Raw genomic sequence first — 27579 nt, 5'->3', positions numbered from 1 at the left:
TGGTCAAATTCATGTTCAATCAGATTTAAATCTGGAGATTGCCTGCTTTTAATACATTCCCTGCTTTTAATATCTGAAGAATTAATGCAACAGGACACAGCTGATCACTTAGAAAGACCTGTGAGGCAACTGCTCCAATACTTACGCTCACATCAGATAGAGGGATGAAACTCTAAAAGTGCTGAACTTCTTAGCTGGTAAAACATCTATGTGTTGAATCACCCAATAATAAAATGTGACATTCTGTAGTTTTGTCTCATATTCATCTTTTAATCATATTTGTAAATGTCTTGACTCCACAGCCAACAGAGCAATTTGTCTTTACTGTTCCAATACTTTTAGAGGGCACTCTATCATCTATCTATCTATCTATCTATCTATCTATCTATCTATCTATCTATCTATCTATCTATCTATCTATCTATCTATCTATCTATCTATCTATCTATCTATCTGATTTAATGATAGAAGTAATTTATAATTTCATCACATTTTACATTATCATTTACTAAATTGAATATCACTATATATGCAGTATAGCATTAAATTACATACACACAAATAATGATGTGTATATAATTTAATGCATTACAAATTATATATATATATATATATATATATATATATATATATATATATATATAATTTAATTTAAATAATAAATTGTATACACATATCTACTGTCAGTAAAAATCATCATATATGACCCTGGAGCACAAAACCAGTCTTAAGTCGCTGGGGTATATTTGTAGCAATAGCCAACAAAACATTATATGAGTCAAAATTATAGATTTTTCTTTTATGCTAAAAATCATTAGGATATTAAGTAAAGATCATGTTCCATGAACATATTTGTAAATATCCTACCATAAATATATCAAAACTTAAATTTTTGATTAGTAATATGCATTGCTAAGAACTTCATTTGGACAAATTTAAAGGTAATTTTCTCAATATTTAGATTTTTTTGCACCCTCAGATTCCAGATTTTCAAATAGTTGTATCTCAGACAAATATTATCCTATCATAACAAACCATACATCGATGAAAAGCTTATTTATTCAGCGTGGAAAATTTCTCAGTTGTGTAAAATTGACCCTTATGACAGGTTTTGTGGTCACATATTATCATATTAAATCATGTATACGTATCAGAATCAGAATGAGCTTTATTGAAATGAAAAAAATAAATGAAAAAAATAAGTGTGGTGAATAAATAATGTATAATAGAGTTGTGTGTTCTGCGTTTATTGTCAAGTGTTCATGAGATGGATTGCCTGAGGGAAGAAACTGTTCCTGTGTCTGGTCGTTCTGGTGCTCAGAGCTCTGTAGCGTCGACCAGACGGTAACAGTTCAAAGAGGGATTGTGCTGGATGTGAGGGGTCCAGAGTGATTTTACCAGCCCTTTTGCTCACTCTGGATAAGTACAGTTCTTGGAGAGTGGGGAGGGTTGTACCAATGATTCCCTCAGCTGTCCGGACTACCCTCCGTAGTCTTCTGAGGTCAGATTTGGTAGCTGAGCTGAACCAGACAGTTATTGAGGTGCGTAGCTATAACATGTAATTATTATATCATATAATTACATATTTCATTGACCATTCCTCTTTCTAGTTGTCAACATTGACCATCAATAAATAAATAAATAAATAAAATAAAAATAAAATAAAATAAGGAATAAAAAAAAAATGCTTGGCTTGACCATTAGTCATAATCAACCATGATACACTGCAAGTGCACCAACTTTAATAACCAGAAATGACTAGGGTGTTATTTTCCCCGCTACTCTGAATGACAAATGAACTATTCCACCGGTTAGAAATTGCTCACATCAAGTAGACACATTAACGCCCGTCCAACCGGAGCGAGCGAAGCATTCTGCAGCAGTGTCAGTGCGGTTGAGCTGGTCCCGTAAACCCCATTCATTCACATGAGATAATGAGCCCCAAACACAGGGGCCCCAACAGCACAGCAATTACTAAGAGCACAGAGTCCAACACTGCTGCTGATTGAGAAATTAATCCTCCTCTAGGTGTCATCAACTTAAACCTCACTGTCTCGCTCTCCTCCCTGTCTCGCTGTCTCCCTCCCGCTGCCTCTGTCTTCTCTTTATCTTGTTTCCTCGACTCGGCTTCTTTCCGTTCCCCCGCACTCTGCTTATTCTGTCGGATTATGACTCAGACAGCTTTCCTGACAGTGACGGCGGAAACAGAAGAAATGCAATTCAATAAATGGCCAGCGCTGAGAAAAACGCAGTAGGGGGAAAAAAACGGTGGCAGCTCATCCATGCGAGAAATATTAATGTCTGAAACCGGTCTAAACGTCTAAAGGGGGTTTCTAGCTGTTTTTTCTGGTTTCTAGTATTTGGTTTTCATAGAATCATGTATATACCACATATACATATGCATGTAAAAAAAAATTGTAGGTCTATACAATTAAAACTGTCCTGGATGTCTAAATGTTGTTTTTAATTGCTGTATTCCTTACAAAAAGTACTATAGTATTACCATCATACAATCAAGGTAATACTGTAGCCTAGTAAAGTTAAAATTGGAAATGATGTCTTAGCAACTAACTGAAATGAAATAAATTGAAGTAAAATTGCTAAAAAAAAAAAAGTAGTAAAATTACTAAAACTAAGACTTGAAGCTTAATGAAAAAACTAATAAAAATTTAAACAAAAACTGAAAATCTAAAAAAAAGGTTAATTGGGAAATATTAATAAATACTATATTTAGTATATAAACAAAACTAAAATAACAGTATTTATCAAAATACCATAGTATTTCACCATGATATGTGACCCTGGACCACAAAGCCAGTCTAAAGTGTAAAATTGAGAAAAGTTAAATTTATTGCTAAATAAGCTTTCCATTGATGCATGATTTGTTATGATCGGACAATATTTGGCCGAGATACAACTATTTGAAAATCTGGAATCTGAGGGTGCAAAAAAATTTTTTTTTTTTTTTTATATTTACAAATATCTATATATTGATAAATATCTTCATGGAACATGATCTTTACTTAATATCCTAATGATTTTTGGCATAAAAGAAAAACCTATAATTTTGACCCATACAATGTATGTTTGGCTATTGCTACAAATATACCCCAGCGACTTAAGACTGGTTTTGTGCTCCAGGGTCACATATATATTCTTTTCACACAATACCATACCATGGTATAATAAATATATAAATAGCATGGTACCTCCCCTGGTCTTTTTAAAGGGTTCCTATTATTAGAAAGCAAATGCACAGCATCTTGTGCAACGCATGTGCATCGATATAAATAATCTAAAAGGGTTTTGTGAAATATGACAGCAGTGCTCCATCAGCTGAAGCTGTCTGTCTCTGTAACAAACCCTATTCCAGGCCTTTTGTCTGTTGAAATGCAGGGATATAATTCCTCTCAGCAGCATCCTTTGACATTCAAACAGAGGTGAAAGAGGGCCACAATGGTCTATTCACCAGCAGTGCTTGACAAGAGGAAGATCCCGACCAATCTGGATCAGCAAGAACGCTGAGATCCTGTCAACTGTGTACAAACGCTTGATGGTTACTATCCCGCCTCCCTTTGTGTGTCTGGATCAAATCCAAGAGCTGCTCGGAGCGAATATGCCAAAATCAAAATAGAGGCATTCAGTTGTCATAATTGCAGCCTAGAGAGCAGTTGGAGGATTTTCAGTTAGACGCTGTTGCCTCAACAACCTGGAGAGATTTACCAAGCGTTCTCTGCTGTTGATAAAGCAGAGTTTATTTACCTCCACCAGACAGTTACGTCTTTATCAGGATGCTGCTAAAAGCCAGCAGCGATAGAGAGCAACAGCAGAGCTCCAGAAGTAAAAATGCTATTCATTTTCTTTACAGAAATACAGACTTTTAGCAATAACGTATAATCCGATAAAGACAGGCCTTCCCCGAGCTCTGAGGTTAAGCTTCTGTTCAAAAGAATTCAACTTTTTAAAATCACGTTTATTTGCAGAATTTACAATGTTCCACCCAAGAAGTCGCCGTTACCATGGAAACAAAAACTGCAGCAAAAGATATATTTCAAACTACTTATAAATTTGAGAGCAAAAACATATTTTACATTTTATTTTATATCTGTGTAGAGTATCTAAACACTATTTAGGCTAGCTATTAAACTACTGCTAATGTTCAAAAGGGTGGGACCAATTTTTTAAAATAGATATTAATATTTCTATTAAGCAAAAAAAGCATTTAACTGATCAAAAGTGACATTTACAGTGTTACAAAAGATTTCTGTGCTAAATAAATGCTGTTCTTTTGAACTTTCTATTTATTAAAAATCCCCCCCAAAAAAGTTAAATGTTTTTCACAAAAATATTAAGCATAATAATAATGAGAAATGTTTCTTGAGCAGTAAATCAACACATTAGAATGATTTCTGAAGGATCACTGAAGACTGTATTATTTTTGTACCATAATTTACAGTCAATTGTAATGCTTCATGGGATGAGTTAATTCCCCTTTAAAGAATTAGAATTGAAAAAATAAATAAATAAAGCTCAACAGCTGCACAACTTTATCATAACTTTAACTAACCACCAGCAGTCCAATTTAAGCATATTTAAATTAAATCTTTCTTTTCAAAGCAATGCATATGAGGTGAATTATAGAATATAAATTATGGAATATATTGCCTGCCGCAATTAATATTGTTGATGCGTCAAGTCAAAGTTTGTAACCTTGTGATTCAGCGGGAAGCAGGTTGGTTTGCTTCCCTGTGGTGAAAATAAATAGGAAAAAAATACTTCCGGAACCCAAGAAAGTGGGCGGTCATAGTACAAGAAAGGGCATTAAAATAAGCTCCAAATGACTTGGTTTGACCGAACCGATAAACACGCTCTTGCAGAGCTTCCCACACACTTCCACATCTCCCCCGTCTACACGGCATCCCATTATCACCGTTTAGTGCTGTGACTGCATGCTGACTCATTAAAGGTGTCAATGATCCCACCATAGAGAAAAAGAGTAACAGAGTGGCTGAGAAAGGAGGGATTGCGTGAGATAAAGAGGACGGTGGGTGAGGATGGGCGAGAGAGAGAGAGAGAGAGAGAGAGAGACTGTGTGTTTCTGGGCAGAGCAGATAAAGGCCACCGCCATTGGCTGTATGGATGCGGGGAAGAATTGCACGCTTGTCAAGGATTGAACGCATGGCTGAATAGAGAAACATATAACTAACCTTGACTTTTCAATCTCCACATTTGTCTGCTTTTATGCCCTTCCTCTTTCCATCGCCAGTGACATTCCCGGCGCACTTTACACCTGACAAACAGACAATTACTGTAACCGTAAATTCCTGGCGGCACATTCCCGTCCGATCATATCCAGTCGCTGTGGAAAAGCACTGCGTGTGAAGGCTGCGGCGCTTATAATGACTACAAAACATCACACATATTGGGGGGAAATTAGCTCAATAGCTGCTTGTGAGAATGATAAACCTCAGGGCAAAGAAACACAAGTGTTTAACGTAAACAGAAGCAGACGGTGATCACAATCATCAACCTTAAAACTCAATTGGTTGCTCTCGGAGCCATGCTGAGCATTATGGGAGGTTTACAGTACAGTAAAGATCCCTGCCCTCCCACAGGAGAGCCACTATCACCACTCACTATTAATATCTGATGCTGCAGGTCTATTTTAAAGACTGTCAGAGTTTGCTAAAGAAATCTTACTAAGGCTGCACTATATATTGATTTTTGAAATTATAATAGCGCCGCAGACAAAAAATGACTAGGGAGCTTTTGGCTCCTGGAATGAAACATTTAAGAGTCAAACGACTTTGTCATATTATTAGACAAATTACTGAATTGCTAAAAATAGTTCAGAAGCAGTTCATTGAGCACATAACTTCTTTAGCTTTTAAAAGCAGTTAACAGCAGCATTTTACATAGAATACAACTATTGAAGTTATATAATGGCGGTTGTATAGTTATAAAAATGTTATATTTATTTATAAATAATTTATAATATAGATAATACACAACACTTGCTTTAGCGAGTGTTGTATCAAAGGTTTTGGAAAGAATCATATTAGATCGATTAGATGTTTATCTTGATACTACAGACAATCAATTCGGTTTTAAGGCTCACCATAGTACGGATTTGTGTATATATGCTCTGAAGGAAGTAGTAGAACTGTATAAAAGACAAAATTCCACTGTTATAATCGGCTTTATTGATGCTTCTAAAGCTTTCGATAGAGTTAATCATCAGAAGTTGTTCAGTAAACTAAGACAAAGGGGCATACCTAATAGTATATTAAGAATTTTGACTTATTGGTACACTAATCAAAGCATGCAGATAAGGTGGGGTAATTGTATCTCAGATTCATTTAGAGTAAGTAATGGAGTGCGCCAAGGAGGTTTACTTTCACCAGCTCTTTTTAATGTCTATATGAATGAATTGTCAGAAGAACTAAGCGATTGTAGGACTGGATGCATGCTTGGTGATATCACAGTCAATCACTATATGTATGCTGATGATCTAGTTGTTTTTTCCCCAAGTAGTGCTGGTTTTCAGCAGTTACTTAATAAATGCTCTGATTATGGGATTAGATATGATGTGCAATACAATACAAAAAACCAAAGAACATAGAGATTTGGAATTTCCCAGATTTTTATTTATCAGGGCAAGTGTTGAATGTATGTACTACTGCAAAATATTTAGGTCATATCATTAATAATGAAATGAGTGATGATGATGATATGTTTAGTCAACATCGTAAGTTATATGCTCAAGCAAATATGTGGATGAGAAAATTGTATATGTGTTCAGATCATGTAAAGATAAACCTTTTTAGAGCATATTGTACTTCTTTTTATATTGCTCCTTTGTGGGTTAAATTTAAGAAAAAGAGCCTCTGTAAGCTTCAAGTAGCGTACAATGAGGATCCTGCTGAAAAAAACAAGATGGTGTAGTGCAAGTGATTTATTCTGTAAGGCGAGAGTACAATCATTCCCTGCTTTAATGAGAAATTTGATGTATAAATTTATTTGTCGGCTGGACAATTCACATAATAATATTATAATGTTGTTGACAAATCCTAGGCTTACTGAAGTGCGATATCAGTTCTCTATGAGGAAGTATTGGCATAACTGTCTTTTTTAATGTGTACTGTTTTGGTTTGTATTTTCTGTCTTTTGCTAATGGACCTTGAGTCTGGAAATAAAGTTGAAAGTAATACTTAAGAAATACTACACAAATGCTACACATATTTCATTACAAATTATATTATTACTTATTTAAATAAATATAAACCATATTGATGCAAATACTGTATATATGCCTAAATATAGATGCAAAGTTTGTGCCATTAAAAACACTATTGGAAAACATGAATCCCCTTTTTTAGGATTATTTTATGAATGTAAACTCAAACGTACAGCATTTATCTGAAATATAAATCTTTTATACTTCACTAAATACTATATTTAATTATAAATATTAATATATATATATTATACAACCCGAATTCCGGAAATGTTGGGATGTTTTTTAAATTTGAATAAAATGAAAACTAAAAGACAAATCACATGAGCCAATATTTTATTCACAATAGAACATAGAGAATGTAACAAATGTATAAACTGAGAAATTATACACTTTTATCCACTAAATGGGCTCATTTCAAATTTGATGCCTGCTACAGGTCTCAAAAAAGTTGGCACGGGGGCAACAAAGGGCTGAAAAAGCAAGAAATTTTGAAAAGATCAGCTGGGAGAACATCTAGCAACTAATTAAGTTAATTGACGTCAGATCTGTAACATAAAAGAGATGTCTTAGAGAGGCAGTCTCTCAGAAGAAAAGATTGGCAGAGGCTCTCCAATCTGTGAAAGAGTGCGTAAAAAGATTGTGGAATACTTTAAAAACAACGTTCCTCAGTGTAAAATTGCTAATCTCATCATCTACAGTGCATAACATCACCAAAAGATTCAGAGAAACTGGAGAAATCTCTGTGCGTAAGGGACAAGGCAGAAGACCTTTGTTGGATGCCTGTGGTCTTTGGGCCCTCAGACGATACTGCATCACTCATCGGCATGATTCTGTCACTGACATTACTAAATGGGCCCAGGAATACTTCCAGAAACCACTGTCAGTAAACACAATCCGCCGTGCCATCTGCAGATGCCAACTAAAGCTCTATCATGCAAAAAGGAAGCCATATGTGAACATGGTCCAGAAGTGCCGTTGTGTCCTGTGGGCCAAGGCTCATATAAAATGGACTGTTTCAAAGTGGAAAAGTGTTCTATGGTCAGACGAGTCCAAATTTGACATTCTTCATGGAAATTATGGACGCCGTGGCATGGCTAAAGAGGAGGGAGACCTTCCAGCGTGTTTAGTCCTTCTGCATCCGTATAATGATGCAGAAGGGCACTTCAAGAAACAGTTGTCTGGTCCCCACACCCTTCAACCCTTCGAAGCTCTCACTCCGGAGGGTAAACCCTTTGAAGGGTTAGGGATGAGCCCTTCCGAATGGGATGCTGGGATAGAAGAAGAAGTTTCCGAAAGTGTCCGAAATCGCATACTGTCTGAGTAGGTACTACATTTGTATTTGAAACTTACTCTGCGACCATTAAAAAAGCATGATCTATATTGTACGAATGAAATTTGGATGTACATTTGGCATACTGTTTTCCGCATACTATATAGTCAGGAAGTATTTAATTTCAGACACAGCGAGTGTCTTGGAAATGGGCTGGAAAATGACACCCTACCAACCACCCAGAACACCAGAGCAACCACTGCATCTTGCTAAACCAATCAATCAGCACACCTTATAGCCATGCCTTGGCAACCACTTCAACACAATATTTTCCCAAACAATACCTCAGAAGGGCCGCATATTAATTATATCTGAACTATTGACTCCAGCTCACATTCCAGCATTAATTAATCAAAATTTTCATTCTCCACATCTGCATGACGGCAGCCATTTTCCCAAGGGATCGCTGGCTCGGCTCACTAATTTGAACACCTGCCTCATTAGCGGTGGCCGGTTACAGCGGCTATTACTGGAAGCTCACACCACAACGATAGAGACAAAGAAGAGCAGGAAGCAGAAATAATGATTTTTTTTTCCCAGTGGAAGCTAATGAGAGCAGCACAGACACTGGGTCGATGTCTCGGGACAGTTCCTACATGCCCCCATCGGGTCAGTCGAGCCCTCTAGATCCAACGCTGAACTGGAGCAGCCATTGATTGTGTTGGGATGAGCCACATGAGACATTATCTCTGTCTAAAGTGCTGCCCAAAGCACCGTGGATACAATATTAAACCAATGAACTACCACGCGAACATCCTTATCATCTGTTACGAGTCTGTAAACATGTACAAATTACATCAAGAGTCTTGGACAAAAGCCTGGTGATGGTACGATCAAATTGCTGGTGACTACAGCTCTAGATTGAGTCGTCCGTCGATGTGGAAAATAAAAGCTGATCCAGTACAGATGGCATGTTCACCCGGCATGTAAAGCTTTTCAGCACAAATCAACTTGCGTCTGTAATAAGATGGATGAAAGACTTGGCATCAAAATGGTACAATTTAGACATTTACTAAGCTTATTTTCAGTTAATTTAAGGTAAAGTGTATAATTTTAATGTAATGCATTTTTTCTATTCAAATATAATATGCAAAGTAACTATATAAGTAAGCATTCATGAGTTGGAAATGCACAATGACAACCAATTTTGCTCTTGTGATGTATTTCTGAGTGAAATGGCATATTCGCCTAAAAAATGTGAAGTGGAAAAACTGGTTGTTTCATACTACACACACACACAAAAAAAAAAAAATTGGTGTAGCAACAATGTTCACATTGCTATTAAATTTCATAAACAATTACAAAGAAATGGCCAGTTACACACTGAAAAAAAAAAAAAAGAAACATACTCCAATAATCTTATAATAATAATTGTATATGTATTTTTTAATTAAAGAGTTAGAAGGTTTTTTTTATCTTTTTACTTTTAAACAAAGCTTTGTCAAGCCAACATGAAATTTGATGATTCTAATAAAAAATTCCTGCTAAATAAATGTAGAATTTACTTTGATTTAATGTTTAATTGTAACTTAAGCAAGTACGCTGGTTACAATTATAATTGCAGTTCTGCAACCTTTTTGCTACCTCAATTCAAATACAGTTGATTTTCGGGTATTAAATTGGAATTCAACTTGGTTTCATACTAGAATGGGATCAGAAGGCAAGTTTAATCTGCATTAAAAAAATAAATAGAGTCAAATAAATGTAAATCATTCAATAACCCAGGCTTTAAATTGTTTTAGAAGTTGTTTGTGACAATTTACATGAGGTTTTGTGATTTACCATAATATTAAATTACTTATATTCTTTTAAAAAAAGCATAAAAACATGGTACAATATGTGACCCTGGATCACAAAACTGTGCATTTGCTTTCTAATAATAGGAACCCTTTAAAAAGACCAGGGGAGGTACCATGTTATTTATATATTTATTATACCATGGTATGGTATTGTGTGAAAAGAATATATATGTGACCCTGGACCACAAATATTTGTAGCAATAGCCAAAAATACATTGTATGAGTAAAAATGTTTGATTTTTCTTTTATGCCAAAAATCATTAGGATATTAAGTAAAGATCATGTTCCATGAAGGTATTTTGTAAATTTCCTACCGTAAATATATCAAAACTTAATTTTTGATTAGTAATATGCATTGCTAAGAACTTCATTTGGACAGCTTTAAAGGCGATTTTCTCAGTATTTAGATTTTTTTGCACCCTCAGATACCAGATTTTCAAATAGTTGTATCTCAGCCAAATATTGTCCGATCCTAACAAATCATGCATCAATGAAAAGCTTATTTATTCCATTTTTTTAGCTTTTCAGATGATGCACAAATCTCTATTTCGAAAAATTGACCCTTATGACTGGTTTTGTGGTCCAGGGTCACATATGCCATTGGTAATATTAACAAATCCTCTGTATTGACTTTTCAACTGTGTTTACCCATATTTTGAATTATGCTTTGCAATGCGTTGTGTTTAAGGGCTGAAGGAAACATCCGCAACGGAAAAGATACTGGTCATTTTCTGCCAGGACATGTATAATTTTTCAACAGATTTTTTCTTACAGTGTAGTTATTGTCTCAGCATATTAAATTAGGACAGGAGAAAGTATTTTAAAATTGAATACAATTCAGTTCTATTAAAGAACATCAGAATAGTAAACCGTCTCATTGTGTGCATGGTGCCTTTATAGGGATCTCATCCATTCTTGGATGTTCTAGGGGCCGGAATCTATTGGATTCCCTCCAGGATGGCGAGGCAGATGGCATCTTCTGCCCGCTCGTCATTCGAGCGTCTCTGAGCATCTGTACAGGTGTGCGTCGTCTGCACAGGCAGCTGTCCTGCTCCTCGCTCTCCTCTTACCCTCCATCCTTCCCTCTGTCCTCTGCCTTTAATCTCAGCGCTCCTCCCTCAACATTCTGACCTTTGCTTTGGTTTTATTTGTGTTATTTTGGGATGCTGTGTCCCTCAAAGCTGAGGTGAAACGAACAACGTTTCCACGATACCACGAGTGTGTGATTAACCACTTCTCTGGAGAACAAAGGGTGACAATACATCAAAGGGCCGTATCCTCTCCATTCTCCCTCTCCTGCCTTCATTTAACTTACAAAGTCTACACAGGGATCAAAAAGACCAAGAAGAACGATAGAACAATCTCTCTCTGGGCATCAGCCCACAAAAACACACAGATTCCTCACAAACGTCTGTCAATGTTCAGAATAGCAGATTATCATACTACCATTTCTTTACAGTAAACTACCACTCAAACATCTGGGGTCAGTAAGATTTGAAGAAATTAATACTTTTGATCAGCAAGGACTCATTAAGTTGATCCAAATTGACACTAAGACATTTGAAATGTTACAAATATATCTATGCTGCTCTATTCATTAAATCATTCGTTTCCACAAAAAATAGGGTTTTCAGCATTGTTAATAATCAGAAATGTTTCTTGAGCTCAAATCAGTGTGTTAGAATATTTAATGCACTGAAGACTGGAATAATGATGCTGAAAATTCAGCTTTGATCACAGGAATAAATTACACTTTAAAATAGAAATAGAAAACAGTTATTTAAAATTATAAAAATATTTCACAATATTTATGTTTTCTTTATATTTAGTTATTTTGGATAAAATAAATGCAGTCACATGGCATCATTATTTTGCTTGTTTCACTCGGCATATGACATCAAGTTATCATCTTGGAAATATTTACATCATATCATTTTTCCCCCTTTAATTCAGTTTAAAGAGTTTAAAATTTTATAAAAATAAAAAAAAACCTGGATTAATATAATATAAAATCTATAAATTCAATTGGAAAATGAAGTCGAGTGCATTGCATTATGGGATTAAGTATTTCACATTGTGTGCTCTAGTTGACTGTCATCCAGATGTTTCATGCATACAGAAATTCACATACAGTATAATAGCATGCATCCTACTTATTTTCATTAATGTAATTAGTATGCAACTTCAAAACCAACCCACAGATAATGGCCTTTGAGATTCTTCCCCATCTAACCTGAATATCTTTGGCAGTTTTTCCATGGCAATGTCACATTTGGCTTATTCACTGCGTACTTTTCTTTGTAAAGCCACTTTGGACCAATTTCAATAGAAAAAGTGCTCTACTAATGAAACAGAATTGAACTGAACTGAATTCCACTCTTGTTTTCCCAAAGATTTCCTGTGTTGATATTCCTATCACCATGACAACCTATCTTAAAAGCCCTCTCCATTTACAATTAATGCGGCTGTCCTTTAAAACATTTATTTGTTGATTTATTTATGCTTTATGCTACCCAGAGGAACCCTGCCGTAGTGTCTAAAAATCAAAGCTCTTGTCATCTACACACAGATCCTGTGACAGTGAGGAGGTTTCATAAGCGTGACAAAGTTTGATGGATGCAAGATGGAAAAAAAGCTATAAAAATGAGTGTTTTTCTCTTTTTTTCCCCCCTCTTCTCCATGCCTTGACTCCTCCATCTTGTGCTCCATGCATGAACGGGAGGCAGTCTGGAGTGTGAGTGGTGTTTCAATGACTGTTGCCCACAGAGAGGCACTAAAGTGTGCAGCCCTGCCAAGAACCCTCCAACCGATCGCTCATTCACACGCTCAAAAGGCCTGGATCCGACCGCAGCCGAGACTGCACAGGCAGAAAACACCCGGCCACCCATTTTAACACAGCCCTCGGGACACCTTACATCACATGCTAACAATAAAGCACCATGGTACTGCCATGCATTTTATCATGGTATACCATGGTATTCCAAGTACTTAGGAATATCATGTATACCATGGTACATGAATGTAACAATCACTAAAAAACAGAAGCACTAAAGACTGTTACAATATTAACTATTTAAAGTACGTTGGCAATACAGTGATGGAATCAGATGTAACTTTGATGTAAACCATGGTACCGCAGTATTTACATGGTACTCCAAGGTACTTCTGTGGTTTCAGATAATACATTTTTTTGTGATAAAACCACATAATTTTACCTTAAAATAGCCAGTAAATACTCTTATTGTGCTATTTGTGGTACATTCATGGTATTTCCACCTCTAACCATCACTATACCACTTTTGTTAGGAAAAATGCCATGTTTTTTGATACCATGGTACCACTGTAATACTATGATTTTTATACGCACCATTGTAATACCACAGGTTTTTGGTTATGGCCTTTGAAAAAGTACTGTGGTGGCACCATGGTGCAGTGACTGTATCAGATGGTAATACTATGGAAACATTTACCATAACTTCCAAGACTGACCTTTTACATTTCCAAAATACCATGGCAATAACATCTTACATGTCTAAATTGTACTTTTAAAAAAACATGGTACCAGTGCTATGATATTCATAAAAGTACCTTGTTGTGGTACCATGTAAATATCATGCTATTTTTACCTGTTACCATCACCATATCATGGTACCATCACATTTTTAAGGAAAATGGTAAAAGCATGGTTTTATGGATATTCACCATGGTAATACCATTTTTGATATGCTAACGTGGTTAATATCATTGTTTCATGAATATTTACCATGGTGATACAATGTTTTTAATTTGGTAACATGGTAATACCATGATTTTTCTAGTTATAACATCTGATAACACAACGGTACTTTGAAACACTTGCCACAACTTCCAAGAATACCATGGTATTTTCAAAAACACCATGGCAGTATACTATGGTACTTTTTTGCAAATGTGGTACCAGATAATAATATTTTTGGACATGACAGTACAATGAAATAGCTTGCAGTACAATATAAACACAATGGTATTTTCACCTGATACCATAGATGTACCATGGTACCAAAATCATGGTTTTTACGAATATTTACCAGATGGGGTAACATGGTGAGTTACATGGAGTTTTTTTTATTGTTATGTACTTTGCAAAAACTACTGTGGCAGAACAGTAATGATATCAGATGCTAATAATATGGTAGGCTACTTTTGGTACAAATGTACATGGTTACACTAATACCCTGGTAATACCATGTTACATGTCTAAAATGCCACGGCATATTAGTATAATAAGTTCCCTGGTATATATCAAAAGTACCATGGTACCTCCACAGTAGGCTTTAAGGGCATTAAAGCTCTTCAGCCACATTTCAAGACATTAATTCCCATCTACAAAAGCAGCAGGAGCGAGACATTATCACATTCAGAAATGATTCAGATCTAAACGTCTGAAATTACATTAATTCTGAGGCTCTTTCTTAAAGCTGTCTTCATGCCCCGAAAAAGTCATTTCCATAATAGCTGTAAAATGAAGTTTCAGTACCGAATCGACTCTCTCCACCTGCTGGGACTGTCCGTCTGCATTAGCGGCTGACAGCGCTCGCAAGCACAGGATAAACACACCCGACAGCTGAAGGTGTGTAAAACATCGAGCTAAAACGTTAAGGCAAACACTCGCTCTCAAATGTCACCGTGGAGACGGGGGAGCTGACGGCAATGCTTTGACTGCATTTCTCACCTCGTTTCGATGCGCTAAATGCGCCCGGGCTCAGGTGAAGGCAGCCGCTTGCGTGCAGCTCTCAAATCAGAGAAACAGGTTGGGACATTTCAAAACATGCGACCTGTCAGCCGCTGCTTTGAAGCAAAGGGAAGCTGAAATATTAAGCATGTAAAATGCTCCGCGGAAATTGAGGTGTCATGAGCTTGACAGATGGAGCATGCTTTGCACCAACCGTTCCATCTGTAGAAGTGACACCGTCATATTCAGAGGCTCAGATTCATCATGGAGCGTCTTCAAAGTTCAGCTCTGACGTTCTGAATCGCTCATTCACATGCATCATTAGAGCTGTAGCCGCGTTAGGAGTGATTATGAGGGGCTGTGTTCTATTCCACGACAATATCCTGTTTTTTAATCTCTTTAAAAGGCGTCTGTTGGCAACAGTAAACATTTAGATGCTTGAGGAGCCTTATTCTCCTGTCTTGACTGTCTTGCATAATTCCAGTACAGTTTATTGCTTTTCTTTTAACAGCAGAATACTTGAAAGGAGGGAGCAATCAAGACACACACACACACACAAAATAACAGGCTCAAACTCACATTTCCCATTTGAGCACCATGGCTCAATGTGAGGGAGCAAATGTCCTTTGAGGAATAATTCACCCAAAAATGAAAATGTCCTCAGAATGTACTCACTCTCAGGCCATACAAGATGTAAAAGAGTTAGTTTCTTCATGTAGATGTGGAGAAATTTATCATTGTATCACTTGCTCACCAATGGATCCTCTACAAGTGAATGGGTGCCGTCAGAATGAGAGTCAGAACAGCTGATAAAAACATCACAATAATCCACAAGTGATCCACACCACTCCAGTCCATCAACTGATGTCTTGCGAGGGAACAATCTGCATGTTTTAAAGAATAAATTCATAATTAAGAAGTTTTTAACTTCAAACAGATTGTGAGAACAGTCCAAATCAGTTCTAAACAAATATGTTGGTGGATTTTGATGTGAGAGGATGGTTACACTTTATTTTGATAGTCCACTTTAGACATTCTACTAACTATAAGTAACTTTGTAACTACATGTCTACTAACTCTCAGTAGGGTAGATTTAGGGTTAGATATACTAGAACACTTTGTTGACATTAGTGGAAGTGCATTAGCATGGTTCAAATCGTACTTATCTGAACGCCATCAGTTCGTAGCAGTGAATGAAGAGGTATCATATCGATCACAAGTGCAGTACGGAGTACCTCAAGGCTCAGTACTAGGGCCGTTACTCTTGGGAGATAGTATCAGGAGACATGGTGTTAGCTTTCACTGTTATGCTGATGATACTCAGCTCTATATTTCTTCGCGGCCCAGTGAAACACCAAATTGAGAAACTAACAGAATGCATAGTCGATATAAAAAACTGGATGACGAGTAACTTCTTACTGCTAAATTCTGAAAAAAACAGAGGTGTTAATTATCAGACCTAAAAACCCCACATGTAATAACCTATAGAACACTATCTAACACTTGACGGCTGCTCTGTCAATTCTTCATCGTCAGTTAGGAACCTAGGTGTGCTGTTTGATAGCAATCTTTCATTTGAAAGCCATGTTTCTAGCATCTGTAAAACTGTGTTTTTCCATCTCAAAAACATATATAAATTGCGACCTATGCTCTCAACGTCAAATGCAGAAATGCTAATTCATGCGTTTATGACCTCAAGGTTAGATTATTGTAATGCTTTATTGGGTGGTTGTTCTGCATGCTTGATCAACAAACTACAGTTGGTCCAAAATGCAGCAGCTAGAGTCCTTACTAGAACCAGGAAGTACGACCATATTAGCCCGGTTCTGTCAACACTGCATTGGCTCCCCATCAAACATCGTATAGATTTTAAAATCTTGTTCATTTATAAAGCCCTGAATGGCTTAGCACCTCAGTACTTGAGCGAGCTCTTATCCCATTATAGTCCTCCACGTCTGCTGCGTTCTCAAAACTCTGGCCATTTGATAATACCTAGAATATCAAAATCAACTGCGGGCGGCAGATCCTTTTCCTATTTAGCACCCAAACTCTGGAACAATCTACCTAATACTGTTCGGGAGGCAGACACACTGTCAGTTTAAATCTAGATTAAAGACACATTTCTTTAACCTGGCTTACACATAACACAGTAATACACTTCTAATATTCAAATCTGTTAAAGGATTGTTAGACTGCATTAATTAGATCAACCGGAACCGGGAACACTCCCCATAACACATGATGTACTCGTTACATCATAAGAAGAATGGCATCTACGCTGATATTTGTCTGTTTCTATTCTGTTTCTCAGTCCGTGTCAAGATCAGATGGTGGATCGGCGCCGGGAGATGATGTATGTGGCCCTGATCGTCGGCGGAGTCCGGACACCTGGATGAGCCCCCGGGACATATCCTCAGTCACCGTAGCCACCCGATCCGGTCCGTATCCAGCCCAGATGGTCACTGCAGTCACCAGATCCAGTCCGTATCCAGATCAGATGGTGGATCAGCACCCAGAGACGACCTCTACAGCCCTGAACGTCAGCGGAGACCAGGACACCGAGATGAGCGCCAGAGACAGATCCCCAGTGAGGACCCCGCCACTTAGACAGCCATCGGGAAAGACCACTGGAACCAGTTGAGCCCTTACAATCTGACTTTGCTGCAGTTGGAATTGAACTGCTGGTTCGTTTGGCCAGAGGAGAACTGGCCCCCCGACTGAGCCTGGTTTCTCCCAAGGTTTTTTTCTCCATTCTGTCACCGATGGAGGTTTGGTTCCTTGCCGCTGTCGCCTCTGGCTTGCTTAGTTGGGGACACTTCATTTCCAGCGATATCGTCGACCTGATTGCAAAGACACTATTTAAACTGAACTGAGCTGGATGATGACATCACTGAATTCAGTAATGAAATGCCTTTAACTGAAAATCTTTTTTTTAATCTTTTCATTTTACAATATTGAGACACTATTTTCCTTTTTTGATATTGTGCAGTTGCTTTGACACAATTTACATTGTTAAAAGCGCTATATAAATAAAGGTGACTTGACTTGACTATCGAAATAAAGTGTTACCGAGAGGATAACAAGGGATGGACTTTTTCAATGGACAAAGCATTATTATGGATTTCACCCAAAACCAATGGTTTAAAGTTAAAACAAATTTGTGGTGAATTTGTTTCTTATAAGCACACAGCTTTTCTCATTACAAGACATTAATGGACTGGAGTGGTGTGGATTACTTGTGAATTATTGAAATGTTTTTATCAGCTCTTTGGATTCTCATTCTGACGGCACCCATTCACTGCAGAGAATCAATTGGTGAACAAGTGATCCAATGCTACATTTCTCCAAATCTTTTCAAATGGAGAAACAAACTCATCTACATCTTGGAGGGCCTGAGGGAGAGTACATTTTTAGCTAAATTTCATTTTTGAGAGAACTATTACTTAAAACTCAACAAACATGAAATGGTGGTTGCAACCCATCGTGATTAATGTTCCAAGTCAAACAATTTTGTCACGACATGCAATGAATCCTTTAAAATAAGACTAGGATAATTTATTATGAAAGTCAGGTTGATTTTGATTTCACGTTAACTTTAATACTTCCTTTCAGAGACTTCTGCATGTTAGAGTAAACATTTTAGAGCATTCAATGACCTCTGAAATGAATCCAGTCAGTGCAACTAAACTATATATTTTATTAAATATATTTTCTTTTCAGGGCACTGGTAAAGATGAGCTGATCCTTTGGGCCGTTCATTAGATTTGTCAGATTCACTCTACCAATGCGATCAGTCAAGGCTGATTAACACTGCTTGATAATTTCATTAACACTCTGAGGCAACAGATGCTCGCCTGTGAAACTCTTGTGTCAGGATGTTTACGCTAAACTGTTTCCTCACATTTTCATCGGGAAACGTTAAAGAGGGCTTTAATTTGTCTTTCCGTTTGACAGCCTTTTGCTGCCTACCTGATAAGCGAGTGTAATGGGCAAAAGCTGGTAACCAGTAGGTTGATGGGTTGATCCCAGCAAGAAGAAAAGCATCCATATTTTGCCCTTTAGCAAAACACAGATTGCTAAAGGGGGATTGAACCTGAAACTAGACCTAGAGCATTGTTTGCCAGTGCAAAATTCAACTTTTTTTCATCTGTAGGTTGCTGGTTAAACACTAACACAAATGACAAATGTTCTGGCAGCAACCACATAATGTCTCAACTGAGGTTGAGGGAGGAATTGTAACTAGTGATGAATTATGAATTGTATGACTGAATAAAAATACTTTAATAATCAGAAATTTAAAGAATGTAGGTTTGAATTCATATTTTAATTAAAAGGATTTAGTCAAAATCATTTCTTAAAATTATAAAAACACACTATTCCAAGACAGCTAAAAGAATTAGTACTATATAAATATGAAAATACATGCATTAATATTACTCCTTAATATATATATCATATAGAATTTATAAACATTTACAAACATTTCTTATTATTATCAATGCTGAAAACAGTGGTGCTGCTTAATATTTTTGTGGATACCATAATGCATTTTTTTTTCAGGATTATTTATTAAATATAAAGTTCAAAAGAACAGCATTTATTTGAAATAGTAAAGTTTTCTAATAATATAAAATGTCTTTACTGTCACTTAATTAGCTGGTAATGCATATGGGCAGTCGTGGCCTAATGGATAGAGAGTCTGACTTGTAACCCGAAGGTCATGGGTTCGAGTCTCAGGTCTGGCAGGGATTGTAGGTGGGGGAGAGAATAACCAACACTCTCTCCACCCTCAATACCACGACTGAGGTGAGACCCTTGAGCAAGGCACCGAACCCCAAACTGCTCCCCGGGCGCCGCAGCATTGGCTGCCCACTGCTCCGGGTGTATGTTCACTACTGTGTACACTTGGATGGGTTAAATGCAGAGCACAAATTCTGAGTATGGGTCACCATACTTGGCCCCCCCCCCATAAAGCGTCTCCTAAAACCACCACTTACAATCTTTAGGTTGTCCACATCTCATCTACCTTTACTCTTTCCCCACAATCCTTCCATCACAGCTACAAATCTTGTCTTTTTTTGTGCTGTAGGACACAAGTGTTCAAAGGAAACCCGAGAAAGTCTCACCAATTCCCAGTGACTAGAGAATCCTCTGTGTGAACGATGAGGAGGTGCTGAGCTGGGCTCCAGGAGCTGAAGAGAAGCTGTCAGTCGCCCTCCCGTCAGCAAACCTCCAGGGCATCAGATGCAAACCTCTCGTTCGGAGGAAACTACAGCGGAAAGCACTTTCCAAGATCCACTGTATGTGCACAGGCTGCCAGCCCACGGTATAGAGCTACAGGATAGCAGATATTACGCAAGCTGCCCTACTGTCAGAGCTTATAAATGGCAGTGATCTTGCATACAACACCGTATTTTGATGTAGACAGAAATCTTAAGAGCTTATTGCTATTTTTAACACACCACATGCTTAATTTAATTAATACCATAACGCCAGCCAACAAATTACGCTAGTGATATTACCTAATGCTTATATTTACAGAACATGCCAGCGTTCAATGGATCTACATCAGCATTTGTTTTCATATCCGATTAGGGAACTATGATATTAGCAAAACAAACACCTGGTGATGGATTCAGAACCAGACAGAAGCCCATCGTATCCTGAATCACAAACCCACAATCAAATGAGTCATTCTATGAAACGGATGCCATTTTCTTTTTCTTTCTTTTTTTTCATCTTTTAAAATCAATTTATTTTGAAATACTTTGCTAAAGATTTAGATTTAGATTTAAACTATTTTTAATTAAAGTATAATTCTATAAATGTATAATAAAATTCATTACTTTATTGTAGTTATATTAAACATTGATTAAATTAATGAAAGTATACAATACCATACAATATTTGGGGCTGGCTAGATATGAAATATGAATTATACAATTTTTTTTTTTTTAAATTCAGTAATCAATAAAGTATAGTTTTAACCAATATATATTTTAGAAAAAGTGATTAAAAACATTCCTTAAAATTATATTAAATAAATCATTTTAATTTAATTTATATAATTTTAGAAATGTTTAATGCAATTTTTTTATATTACACAATTAAATTAAATTATTTTATAATATTAAATAATTTGTAAGTAACATTTTAAACACTGTTTCAATCAAATAAAGAATTAATAAATTGTACTATGCCATCTTGAGTCACATCAAAATATTAATTTAAAATAATTATTTAATTTTCCCCATCTGCACTGCTGGTAGTTATGCCACGAGCTGATACTTATACAAATATTCACTTTTCTTTAATTACTTGTGTACTATATAAAAAAATCATGGTAATGATGCCTGCTAAACAAAAACATAAGAAGCAATAACAGCAAATGTCTATAATTATCCATACACTCTTTATTGGCATTTAATATTCTATGTGGTTCCATCTAGTGGAAAAAGGTTCTTTAGATTATGTTTTTTAAAAGTGCAATCCCCTTTTTGGAAACTTTATTTTTAAGAATTGTAATAAGAGTCATTATTTACATGTTAATGAGTCAAAAGACACTTTTTATGTTTTGTAGAATGACCCAATGTTCAGGTCTCCATAAATCCACAGCAAAGGACACATATTTACGCCTATAGTCCTCTGAGAGCACATCTCACGCACTTGTTTTAGTTCCTATCAGACATTTCCTGCAGCACATTCTTGCCCTTTCTATTCTGATTTGGCTTTGTGTATCAGAAAGTAGGGAGAGCTGCGGAGAAAGACGGGAAGTGATGTGATGGGAAGAGAAGGACAAATTCCAGATGAGTGATTTTCAGAAGGTGCAGAACAGACAGTCTGTCACCTAGAGAGGTCTGGCCCTGTGAAAATAACACTGACAGCACCGCCAGAATAGTCGATCTGATTTTTGGGAGAGCTACTGTGAATTTGCTTAAAACGTTGCAGACGATATAGTTCTGCGGTTGTTCAGTTAGGGATAATTCAGTCAAAAATTAGAAATAGCACTCATTTACTCATTCCTACCCAGGTGAAAAACAAGTGCACCTCCATAATGTACTTAAAGTGCTCTATTTTCAAGCACTAATTTTGTACTTAATTACTAAAAATGATTCTTTAGTACTTCTTAAGATCATCTAAGTGTACTCAACTGTGCTCTTTTGAGAAACCATGAATATGAACTAAAATGCACTTTTAACATACTATCTCTGTATTTAAAAAATGTATTTAGTTACCACTTGTAGCACACTTGAACCCATCTTTCATACACTAGTACACTCAAGTGTACTACAAGTGGTAAATAAATACATTTTTTAAATACAGAGATAGTATGTTAAAAGTGCATTTTAGTTCATATTCATGGTTTCTCAAAAGAGCACAGTTGAGTACACTTAGATGATCTTAAGAAGTACTAAAGAATCATTTTTAGTATTTAAGTACAAAACTTGTGAGCGAAAATAGAGCACTTTAAGTACACTATGGAAGTGTACCTGTTTTTCACCTGGGTAACCCGTAAGACTTTCTTTTCTCTGCGGAAGCAAAGTGTGAGTCCTATGACTACTTTTATGGTGCTTTTAAAGCATGAAAGCCCTAGTTCCCATTCACTGTAATTGCATGGAATAGAGCGACCAGCACAATTCTTCTACGAATGAAGGAACACCAAACACAATGACGGAGAGCAAATAGTGACATGAGAGAATTATTTAATAAATATAACAATTTAGATTCATTTGAGTCACCAGTAAAAACACTCTAATGTGTTTCGTAGCATGGAAGGGCTTTATCATATCACCGGCAGTAAATAAAGACAGCTAGTGTAACAAAGATCTCATTCCTTTTAACGGAACAGAGTGTGCCAAAACAAAGGGAACTCAATTATTATGGGATGTGATCCAAAGTGAACACGAGGGACATGATAGGCTAACTTTTGTAATCTAACACTTCTAGTTATGGAAAGTGCTGGGCTCAGTACAAATTCAGTTCTATATTAATCACTATTACAGATGTTATCGATTCACAGACAATTTCAACTCATCATTTGTAAACACAAACAATGCACTGTGATTGTGTTTAAAGTAATGCTCTCGTGCTGTTTAATTCGAGTCATATTTTCCACTATGTAAATGAAACAAAAGCCACTTCAACTCGGAAGCTATTTTTGAAATCTACAATTTAAATACCGTACAGTTGCAAAACAAATTTTTTTTGCCATTAAATTGCCATTTTGTTTCTTTACACATTATATTCTGTGCAAACAACAGAATAATGCATGGTTAGAGATGTCAAAACTGAATGGAACACAACATTACAATGGAAGTCTATGGAGCAAGGAAAAACATTAAATATACCCACAAGATATCATATTAGAATCTACATGACTTAATATTAGCCTATATGTAACCCTGGACCACAAAACCAGTCTTAAGTGTCAATTTTCTGAAATTGAGATTTATATAACATCTGAGAAAGCTGAATAAATAAGCTTTCCATTGGTTTGTTAGGATAGGACAATATTTGGTCGAGATACAACTATTTGAAAATCTACATGTGAACTACTGATTGTAGCAAACCACACTCACATTATGTAAATAAAATATAAATAAATGTATATAAAATAAAAAAAATATTACAAAATATGACACTCATGTTTCTCAATCCACACTATATGAAGTTTCAGAGGTTTTGTCTTCATTCTTGAGCTTATTTGCGTCGACAATCTCATCGTTAAACATGGCGTTAATACGAGCGCTAAAACGCGAAAGGTACCTGCGCAGGTGTGTCTGCTTCGCTGTGATTGGCTGATCACGCTGTCAACGGGATAAAGCCCGCCTACGAGGTTCATAACAGGTGCGCGAAAAACCTCAATGCGCCAGACCGATGAATATAAACCAATAATTACAAAACAGACACAGATATCACCACTTTCAGTTAAATCTGAATCAAAATGAATTTAGAATCACTCGAATTAATGAATAAATAATAAAGCTGTAGCTGCATCTGCGTTTGACCAAGGATAGTCGATGATAGAATAATTGCAACTAATATAATAAAATACTATTAACGAGATTATAAAATATCCGTTATTGTATTGTTGTAGTGTTTATGTTTGAAGCAATGTTTAACTCGCTTACGTCAGTTTTTAAGGTTGTTCTATAGAAACAAATAGCTACATATAGCTATATTGTTTATACTTCTTTATAGTGTAGAAAACGCTGTTCCTTTAACCTGGAAACGTCAAACGGAGCTGGGATATGAATTAACATTGGACAGACATAATCCAAACGCAGAGACGAGTCTTTTCCTTCTCATTTCAGGAGATCAGCACACACCACTGACGGAAAATAAACATATTTTTTTACTAGAGGACAGAATCGTGTTAAGGAGCCACATGCACTCGCGCATGTCCCGATTAAAGATGAGTTGCCCACGCGCGTGGAACTGAGCTAAATTTACACAGCAAGTGATTAAAGAGCTGCACGGGGAAGAAAAACACGGGTGGATGAACCAACACAGTCATTTGACTTCTTGTTCGCATCTGCATGAATAATGCAACAGCATTGCATTTATTACACCAGGTCAGGGAGGGTGAGTGCTCCTGTTTTGTGGAGGTGACACTTACTGAAATCAAACTGCTCCTGTTTCTCATGCGAGCGCACGATTTACAAAAGAAAGCATTATGGCAATCTTGCGCTAAGAAACTCATAATAGCGTAAAGGAAGCATGCTTATGAATGGACAAGCACACATACACACGCATTAGCTGACAACAAACCAATGCATTTTCATGTCATTCCATGCACTTTCATTACAGTTAACGCACAAGTCCAAAGGGTCCTTCTTGACTGCTTTAAGCACGATGTCTATGCATTACATCTATACATGTGATAGATTATAAAATCACATTCAGCTGGAATCCCGCAGCGTTTCTCTTTGTCCACACGCGTTATTATGCAGCAGATCCACACATAAGCATGTTTCTTCATTATTTCTGCCCCACTTTTGTCTTGAAAACAATTCTGGCGGCGCATGCACGAGCCAAACTGATCAAAACAGGCATGTTTGTCTCATACGATCTTGTGCGCAAACCTCACATGTCGCATCAGGGCGACTAAACTCAAATACTTGTGTTGCAACGAGTCTTTATCAAATAGGCTGTGCGTAATCGTGATAAAAGTGAGGAGTGTGTTATTAAAGTTTCCAGGGCTCTTTCTGTTAAACAGCAGTGTCAGTGCATCAAAGACACAAGGGCATCTGAATGAATCAGTGCAGTAATGAACATTACCTTGGGTTGAGATCTCTCCCCATAGGATTCCCATCCAAACCATCAAGCCGACCAGCAGAGCATCACTTTGAACTCCCAGCATGTTAAGACAGTCCAAAGGGGGTCCAGCCAAGAATAATCACAGATGCGGCGTTGAAGTCCACAGCAGAGCTGCTTAGTGTCCGAGACGTGGAGTTGAACTCACAGGCGGCGTGTGTGCATGAGCTCCTGTGTGTTCACAGCTCTGTGATGTGGGTTTGGTCTCTGTCTCCAGCTCTCTTCATCTCTTCTCTGCTGAACTCTGCAGTGTGTCTTCTCCTTCACTCACCCCTCCTCTCTCTCTCTCTCTCTCTCTCTCTCTCTCTCTCTCTCTCTGGTTTGTGTGTGTAAAAGTTGCTGATGCTGTGGGGAGAATATGCTTCTACAGTTTAGAATCTGAATCCAGGGAAATAGTGAATGCTTATTTGTTACTGATAGATAGATAGATAGATAGATAGATAGATAGATAGATAGATAGATAGATAGATAGACAGACAGACAGACAGACAGACAGACAGACAGACAGACAGACAGACAGACAGACAGATAGATAGATAGATAGATAGATAGATAGATAGATAGATAGATAGATAGATAGATAGATAGATAGATAGATAGATAGATAGATAGATAGATAGAATTTTATCTGAAATAAACACAAGCCCACCCTTTTTTAACCAATCAGAAATTTTCTGACATACATGAAGAACTCATTTCTGAGAATGATGACAGTGATCCCAAATCAATCCACAGTGAAGCCCCATATGATATCATGCATGACTTCACCGGTCAAGGGAATTCATAGTCCAGTAACAGCGATAGTGTTTATCTCACTTCTCTCATCTCAGGTTAAAAGGCTCCTGGCCTGCACTAAGAAATGAGATAGACCTTGAGTTTGAGGTGCCGTGACCAGAGCAGACTGTTTCAACCAGATATGCCTGGCTGTGTGAGAAGAGCTGACAGAAACCGTATAAAGACCTCCAGCACGCTTTGATATATGTGATGCTTTGATGCACTTTTATTTCTTGTCAATCCAGTGGCCTGAGAAGAAAGTCATTTCTCTGAGTGTCATTTTCAAATACTTGTTAGCTGGATCACAAGCTGCTTTGCGATAATCTTTGTTAATTACTTCTGAGTGAGTGTTCCAGAAGAGAAAGAGAAAACATTCATCAGGAAAAATTTGCTTAAAGGGATAGTTCACCCAAAAATGAACATTTACTGACAATGCACTCACCCTCAGGCTGTACAAGATGAAGAGGAGTTTGTTTTTTCATCTAAACAGATTTGGAGAAATGTAGCATTACATCACTTGCTCAGCAATGGCTGCTCTGCAGTGAATGGGTGCCGTCAGAATGAGAGTCCAAACAGCTGATAAAAACATCACAATAATTCACAAGTAATCCACACCACTCCAGTCCATTAAACTCCGTCTACAAGCAAAAATAGTTCTAAACAATTATGTCAGTGGATTTTGATTAGAGAGGACAACACAGAATGAGCCTTTTCACTGGAGGAAGCATTATTATGAATTATGGAATCATAAATTAAAACACCTTAATGATAAATTTGTTTCTTACAAACATGCACTTTTCACTTCAGACGTTAATTGCTGGACTGGAGTGGTGTGGATTTCTTGTGGATTATTATGGTGTTTTTATCAGCTGTTTGGACTCTCATTGTGACGGCACCCATTCACTGCAGAGGATCCATTGGTGATGCAATGCTAAATTTCTCCAGATCTGTTCTGATTAAGAAACAAACTCATCTGACTGAGGGTGGGCATTTTTATTTGTGTGTGTGTGTGTGTGTGGGGGGGGGGGGGGGTCAAATTCTTTGGGTTCCTTTATAAAAACTAGATTATAATAATAATCTAAATAAGAATAAAATAATCTTCAATAAGGTATATATAAGATTTTTTTTTTCTTGTACAATGAAAGTCACTAGAGTCCAGTGTTGTTTGGGAGTAATAAAAGAGGAAAGAGCTTTTTGGTTGTCTAAATCGACTGACTGTTTCTGAGGTTGTAAGATCACAGCTCAGTGTTGGCAATGCCACTCAGCCTTACAGGCTAATGAGGCATGACACATGATACATGTATGGCTCATTGCCCAGCACTGAAACCACTGTGTTTGCCATAGTTAAAAGTCAGCTGCTGAATATAATGATGCGGTTGCATTGATCTTAAAACAGATAAAGTGAAAC

General features: G+C 36.9%; 1 protein-coding gene across 1 annotated transcript in view; it reads right to left on the bottom strand.

Moving 5' to 3' along the window:
* LOC306865582 (seizure 6-like protein) overlaps positions 1-25643 on the bottom strand; it is a 50718-nt gene extending 25075 nt beyond the window's left edge. The window contains exon 1 of the mRNA XM_079410284.1: positions 25362-25643. Within this exon, the coding sequence (XP_079266410.1) occupies positions 25362-25443 (82 nt within the window). The 5' untranslated portion in view covers positions 25444-25643. The remainder of the gene's footprint in view (positions 1-25361) is intronic.
* Positions 25644-27579: the final 1936 nt, after the last annotated feature.

The sequence above is a fragment of the Barbus barbus genome, assembly GCF_936440315.1.
Source record: "Barbus barbus genome assembly, chromosome: 47".
In the NCBI taxonomy this organism is placed as follows: Eukaryota; Metazoa; Chordata; class Actinopteri; order Cypriniformes; family Cyprinidae; genus Barbus; species Barbus barbus.
Note: the sequence above shows the minus strand (reverse complement) of the source record. Positions and strands in the feature narration are given on the sequence as shown.